This window comes from Eulemur rufifrons, chromosome 16 (genome assembly GCF_041146395.1).
Source record: "Eulemur rufifrons isolate Redbay chromosome 16, OSU_ERuf_1, whole genome shotgun sequence".
NCBI lineage: Eukaryota > Metazoa > Chordata > Mammalia > Primates > Lemuridae > Eulemur > Eulemur rufifrons.
Window position 1 is genome coordinate 22,869,183 of NC_090998.1, and position 7,793 is coordinate 22,876,975.

Sequence of the window (7,793 nt, forward strand, 5' to 3'; positions counted from 1 at the left end):
GTTGAGGAAATAGTGAACAAAAGACCTCTTATTCAAAGAAAGATAAATAAGAGTAATGGGAAACAACTCCCCACATATCCAGTTTGCCCATTACAAATGATCAAATATGGAAGCAATAAGTTGCATACGATACAACTGTTCATTTTATAATAGCTGTAGGATGCTGACAAAAAACACAGAGGAAGGAGCTTTTTTTGACCAGCTGGAAAACGAGGGACCAGTTCAAACTGTTAACAGGTTGTAAGGAATGTTAAACTCTACTTCTTTTAATATACAAAAATACTCATTTTCCCCAAATTAAACACAGAACTTCACTTTATATCATCAGGGGTTTCTTTTTCTGTTTAATTAGACAGAATCCCAGGCTGGATCACAGCTTACTGTAACCTCAACTCCTGGGCTCAAGCAATACTCCTGTCTCAGCCTCCCGAGTAGCTGGGACTACAGGCACATGGCACCATGCCTGGCTAATTATTTTTTATGTTTTACAGAGTTGGGGGTCACTCTATGTTGCCCAGGCTGGTCTTGAACTCCTGGGCTCGAGTGATCTTCCTGCCTCGGCCTCCCATTGTGCTGGGATTATAGGCATAAGCCACTGCACCTGCCATTATCATTATTTTTTAAATGATCTTATTACTTCTACTGAATTCACTGCCTTAGTCATTTGATATATTATGAATGATAAGCAGTTTATTTTTAGAATAATATTCAGGCTGAAAAACATATTCTAAAGCAGCCAGAAAGCTCACATCACAATGAAGCATAGAGCATTAAGGATAAGATATTATTACGGTAATGTTCATGCTAGTCTAGTAATGCTACTTTGTAAAGTGTCCATAAAATGCCAAGTTTCAATAGAAAATTGACTTCTTCTACCACTGTTTAATCCAAGTAAGTAAGTTAACTTAAAACCCTCTACTGAGTGCAATAAATGTATTTAAAGGGATACATTCCAGCTACATTGTTGTGATCTTTGAATCCTCTTTCTCTCCCATTATCATCTAGACTAGGTAGGGGTCAGGCAAATTTCACCTGTAGGTGAAGCCAGCTGGCATGTTTTGTAAATAAAAATTTTGGAACATAGTGACACCATTCTTTTACTTTCAATGGTAGTATAGTCCACTAGCTGTGACAGAAACCTGATGGCCCTAAAACCTAAAATATTTATTATCTGGCCCTTTAATAAAGTTTGCCAACCCCTGCCCTAGACTGTTTAGACAAGAACTCTGGCTAGAGTATTCGCAGTTAAATCTGCAAAGCTAGCACAGTGCCCAGCACACAGAATAGTAAAGGGTTTCTTAAATACTGAAAATGTCAGGCTTATTTCAGATACATCCTGTAATGAATGATAGACTCATTTCATAGAAGATGGCCTGGATTTAAAGTGAGTGAAATTCTAACACAAACTTTTTATAACATGAATGGTGTCACAGTATTCTTGCACAATGAGGCACTTGTGATTTTGCTTTGGTTAGCTTTTTTCAGTGGATGGGGAGGATGCTGGGCTAAGAAAAATCTGGAACCACATCAATATTGTAAGACAAATTTAATGCAAATTTTCTTGTACTGAGACTACTAGTGAAAGTTTCTTAGTAAAAAGAGGGGGTAGTAAGACACAAAACAAAAACAGAAAGATGAGAGTAGGTGAAAAGAATAATTGTGGTCCAGGATATATAAATTTTAGTGTTCTGAGCCCTCTCTAGAACCACTCACAACAACCCACTGTTCCAGAAAGATTAAATTTGTTACTGGCAAAGCAGAGATACAGAATAAGGTGATTTTTATGCTCAACTTTAGTGTTCTTGTAATTATAATTTGATAACACCAGTAAAATCTCTGAAAATTAAATATAAATGATTAAATCACCAGGTATGAGTTCTGTTTCAGTAAACCACTACACTCTTTTGTAAGACACGTGGTTTCCTAATGACATGAATAGTAACCTTTCTGATTTGTACCTGAGGAATGCTCTATGTCCAGTTTTTCAAAGTAAGGCACAATCGAATGGCTTTCAGAATCTCATCAAGAACTCTAATTTCCAGTATTTGAAAAAATTTCTGCAACTCTGAAAACTAAAATAACTGCTCTTAACCTAAGAATATTAAACTAATTAGGTGATACAGTTGAATGAAACTCAAAGTAAACAAAATATTAACTGAAGTTCTGTGACCGGTGGAGTAAATAGCAAATGCGGTACTAAGGGAAAAAATCAGCATAACAAAAAAGAAAACTGTTTACAAAATTTTTATCAGTGTTCTTTAAAAATCATTTTCTTTTTCTGAATTTCCTTTCCAAAGGTGGATAAAAATAACAGTATTTGTAAAATGATACTGTCTCCTGCATAATTAATCTCTTTCTAATACTCCACAGTCTCTGATGTCTCATACCATACGCTCGTGGAAAAATCTGGAATGCCACAATGACTGATTGTGAAATGACAGTAAGTACTGACAAAAAACAGGGCATATAAAGAATAACAATTTCCTAATTCAAGGTTTGTGATTGGGTAATCATTTGCTCTGAAATGAGGAAGCCCATGGCAGGGCAGGGAAGTGCCACATGGTTGAAAGCCTCTGAGGACCAGGTAGTCAGCGTTCAGGCAGCAGCTTTTGCTCACCACTCTATAGCACATTTGCCCTTCTCTGCACCGGCCGTCCTTTACGGATGCCAAGTCTGCGTTACAACTGCATCAGCAATTCTAAAACTTTGTTCTACGACGGGCTTCTGTGCATTTTTCTTAGCTACTTGGAAAGCCGTAGGTGCCATGTTCCTTATCTTTTAGATATACTCTTTTAAAATTTAATAAAGAAAGAGGCATGATGAGAATGACAGGTTTGGAGTGTCACATACTGTGGCAATATGTGAAGCAGGGGGAACTGGAAGAAATAGATGGCTGACCTCTTCCAACAAAGAGGACCCCAGGGTCCACAAAAAGATTCTCTAGGATATGTAATAAGGCATCTCATTGCTGGGTCCTGTTGTAAAAAGGATCCTCACTTTAATATGATTGCATCATAAGGTGGGAGGGGAAAGCAATACAAAAATTGCTCCAGAGACCCAAATGGCAATACAAAATGTTATAAATAGGGTAGATTAACCAACAAGATAGAAAAATGTGTCAAAAGCAACCCCAGTTAGAATGGCTATCATTAAAAAGAGAGAAAATAACAGGTGCTGGTGAGGATGCAGAGAAAAGGGAACGTTTACATGCTGTTGGTGGGAATGTAAATTAGTATGGCCACTATGGAAAACAGTATGGAGATTTCTCAAAAAACTAGAAATAGAACTATCACATGGATCCAGCAATCCAACACTGGGTGTTTGTCCAAGGGGAAAGAAATCAGTGTATCAAAGGGATACCAGCACCCCCATGTTTATTGAGCACTATTCATAATTGCAAAGATAAGGAATCAACCTAAGTGTTCATCAATGGACAAAGGGACAAAGAAAATGCAGTATATATACATAACGGAATACTATTCAGCCATAAAAAAAGAATGAAATCATGTCATTTGCAGCAACATGGATGGAACTGGCAGTCATTATGTTAAGTGAAATAAGCCAGGCTGAGAAAGACAAATATCTCATATTCTCACTCATATGTGGGAGCTAAAAAAGTTCATCTCAGGGAGGTAGAAAGTAGAATGACAGACACCAGAGGCTGGGAAGAGTGTATGGGAGTGGGGGGATGAAGAAAGACTGACTAATGGGTACAAACATACAGTTAGATAGAAGGAATAAGTTCTAATGTTCAATAGCAGAATAGGATAACTATAGTTAACAATGTATTGTGTATTTCAAAGTAGCTGGAAGAGAAGACTTGAAATGTTCTCAACACAAAATGATAAATACCCAAATACCCAGGCTTGATCATTACACAGTTTATGCCTGTAACAATATATTACATGTACCCCAGAAATATGTACAGATATCATGTATCAATTAAAGAATAACAATATCAAAAACAAAGATGGGCTATATAAAACCTACCATTTTTCTCCTCCAAATTATCAAATTATTTTACATTTGCCTCCTATGTGTGCTGTGAATACATCCATTGTAAGTCATGTTTTGATATGTAAATACAGGAGTGTCAATAGACAACCTCCCTTTAACTAAAACCTAAATTTAGAAATCTAAATCAAAAGAAATCAAAAGATTATTTACATTATGAATTAATTTTTTACTTTGCAAAGACTTCAAAGTATAAGGTTTTTATTTTTTTTTTTTGAGACAGAGTCTCACTCCGTTGCCCAGGCTAGAGTGCCGTAGCGTCAGCCTAGCTCACAGCAACCTCAAACTCCTGGGCTCAAGCGATCCTCCTGCCTCAGCCTCCCAAGTAGCTGGAACTACAGGCATGCGCCATCATACCCAGCTAATTTTTTCTATATATATTTTCTATATTTTTCTATATATATATATAGCTGTCCATATAATTTCTTTCTATTTTTAGTAGAAACAGGGGTCTCGCTCTCGCTCAGGCTGGTCTCGAACTCCTGACCTTGAGCAATCCTTCCGCCTCAGCCTCCCAGAGTGCTAGGATTACAGGCATGAGCCATCGCACCTGGCCGAAAGTATAAGGTCTTTCAGGAAAAATTTTATCTATCTATTCCCTTTGAGGAATTTACTTGCTGTATACAATGAGTCTTAGAGATTATCAAGTGGGTGTCTCTTTTCTTTCTTTCTTTTTTTTTTTTTTTGAGAAAGGGTCTTGATCTGTCACCCAGGCTAGAGTGCAGTGGCGTCAACATAGCTCACTACAACCTCCACCTCCTAGGCTCAAGTGATCCTCTTGCCTCAGTCTCCCAAGTAGCTGGGACAACAGGCGTGCCCAACCATACCTGGCTAATTTCTCTATTTTTTGTAGAGATGGAGCCTTGCTATGTTGCTCAAGCTGGTCTGGAACTCCTGGCCTCCAGTGATCCTCCCACCTCCGCCTCCCCACAGTGCTAGGATTACAAGCATGAGCCACCACCCCTGGCCGTTCTTACCTCATTCTTTTAAGAACCTATATCTAAACATGTAAGTCTTCAAATGTATTACAGCTTAATCTTCATGGATTAGTACCGTAGATCTGCTATGAGGCTATATAGGATATTATCTTTAAAGGACCAGAAATAATACAATTAAAATTGACAAATTCACTTTAGTAAAGAAATTGCTATAATCTATTATAATTTGACTTTAAAAAAATTTTTGTGAGCAGAGACCTTATCTTGAATTTGTCTTTGGATTTCCAATGCCCAGCACAGTCCCTGGCACACTGTAAGAGCTGAGTGCCTACAAAACTGATGAGTCAAGTTTCACTCCCTCTCTGAACTCTGCCAGGATGTGAGATCATTAGAACACTCTGTGCTGTGGATGACAATTGACAGTGACCGAAACAGGCAGAAAAGCACAACTACGTAAAGAGAAGCAGAAACCTCCACAGTTGGGAGGTGGTGGATAATGATTTATAGAGAAAGTAATAATACATCTCACACTTGCATTTTTATGCTTTTCAAAGTACTTTTACAAGATTCCTATCTCATTTACTCCTCACTATTCCCCTGTGAAGTATTAGATTATTTAATATATAAACTCCATAATTCAAACAGAAAAAGAAAAAACATGCAACACTTCTACTACAAAGCATTATGAGCTGCTTAAAGAGAAAAATCATAATCAGTTTAACTTCTGCCACGAGTGAAAGGTTATTCTTATTATGTAATCAGATAAACGCCTAGGTTAATATTCACGAATTGACTATTTTCCAGGAAAAAAATTAGGACTCATGAAATAAAATAAGCAATTCACTTACTATGTAATTTGTGACGTGATGAATATACTATCGCCCCTAAATGGCTTCCCGCCTCCTCCCCACCCCCCACCCCGCCCCTCGAAAGTGTAATTTAAAATGCATGACAGCATCTCCCATCTACTGTATAACCTACACAGTGAAAATGTCCCCAAATCCCAACAGGAAATGGATTGACTCAGTTGAATGTTGCTCCAGACACAACCTCTGACAAACAACTTACCTTGAAAGTCTCCACCACCTCCTTGCATCCTCCTCCTTCGGCACATCCTGGGGAGCATCCGTTACTGCAGTCCTTAAAGAAGAATTCAACCATCATTAAGTAAATGCAGGTGGGTAACAGGGGCCTGGGGTCACCAACATCACGCACCATGACACTCACCATGACGCTCCGGTACCCACGCAAACAGAAAACGGAGGATCAAACAAGCGAACGGCCCGGCACGGCACGAGCCTCGGGCGAGCGCGTCTGAGAGCGCGGCCCCTCACGTCCCACCCTGCCGAGGTCGCGGCTGTCTCTGTCCTCCGCTGGCTTAGGGAAGGCTGGTTAAATTCCAGGTCAGCCCTACAGAGCCAGGGTTCACCAGCAAGGAACAAGCAGGCAATTGTCTCCCTTATATCCCAGAAAATAGTCTAGACTAGGGTTTTAAGCCATTTATAGAAAAATCTCCTGGGCGCGCTCAGCCTCGTGGTCTTGTCAATCACTGGCGCACAATAGCAAGCCCGCACAAGGGATGGGGACCGGCGTGAACCATTTTCTCCCCAGGCAGGGTCCTCCGATGCCACACCTTAAGGGCAAAACCTCCTGCTATTATTAGGAGGCAATATAAAAGATAAAGACACAGGGAAGCCGGACCAATTGGGGAAAAGTGCAGACCAAAAAAAAAAAAAAAAAAAAAAGCCTAATCTGCTAAATAACTACGGGAGGAAGAAGAAAGGGATCCACAGAGGCAGAAGACTGCGGTCAAAATGTTTTGGGGAGGCCAAGGCACGCAGGATGTGACTGCGGGTTCCGGCAGCACAGATTCCGCTCCCGCCTCCTCCCCCACAGCGGTTTGCGTGGCTCCGCTCACGTCCCCGTGGCGGTCCTCGCCGCGGTCCGGAGCAGGTCACCCATCTGGGTGTTAGACCCATGGCCGGCGGGGACCTCGCCGAGGCGGAGTTCGCAGGCTGGGACTTCAGATCTGCGACAGGGATGCGGGAAGAGCAGACGCCTCGGTAGAGGCGGGACCGGGCGCGAGGCGGCGGCGAAGGAGGATGGTGCAGGAAACGGCAGCAACGCGCCCGGCCCGGCGGCGGGCTCCGGAGCCCCGAGTTCCAGTCCTCCCCCCTCCCCGTCCGCAGTCGCCCGGGTGCGGCGTACCTGGAGGGCGAGGGCCGCGGCGGCGCGCGGCGGGCTGGCCATGGGCGGGCTGCGGACGCGCGGGGCTGCGGAGGGCGGCGGCGGCACGCGGTGCGCGGCGGGACGCGAAAGCAGACGGCGAGGCACTGGGTGCCACGACCCGGGGCAGCGCGCCAGGGCCAGACGCAGGGAACCACGCAGCCCATCCAGCATCCCTGGGGGAGGAGCCTCCGACAGTCTGGTCCCGGTCGGTCTGCAGTTGCAAAAACCAAAGCCGTTGTCCCCGCCACCTGGTCTCGTGCGGTGGCCCGAGATCGCGCCCTACGTGCGAGCGCCTTTCCAAGTGCGGGCGCTTAGCTAGCATCCTCTCTGGGTGAGGGGCCGGAAACGCCCCTCGAGCCAGGCGAAAGAAACCTGGGGGAAATCGCGTTAGGGCAGCTTTTCCACCGACTCGAGATCAAAATGACAAAAGGCAGTTTCTTCCCGGGGAGTTTGATGGCGGGGATTGGCCTTTGTGTGTAGGCTCTCGTCTGCCACCGACCCCCCTGTGCAAACTGAAGGGGAGGACCTGAATCCGGCTTTTAGATTTCCTTGCGCCACCTAATTTGGAACTGCGGTTGTGGGGCTGCCAGGCTCCACATCCCCTAAGAGAGC

At 43.1% G+C, this 7,793-nt stretch overlaps 1 protein-coding gene across 6 annotated transcripts in view; it reads right to left on the reverse strand.

Moving 5' to 3' along the window:
* The window catches only part of BCAT1 (branched chain amino acid transaminase 1), a 59,879-nt gene extending 52,677 nt beyond the window's left edge, over positions 1–7,202 (reverse strand). For 5 of the 6 annotated variants that reach the window (XM_069490290.1, XM_069490288.1, XM_069490287.1 and 2 more), the window contains exons 1-2: positions 7,161–7,202; positions 6,021–6,092 (exon numbers count right to left, since the gene is read on the reverse strand). In XM_069490290.1, the coding sequence (XP_069346391.1) occupies positions 6,021–6,092; positions 7,161–7,202 (114 nt within the window). Of the gene's footprint in view, positions 1–6,020; positions 6,093–7,160 lie in introns of those variants that run through there. The other variant, XM_069490292.1, reaches the window with a different exon arrangement.
* Between the last annotated feature and the right edge of the window lie 591 nt (positions 7,203–7,793).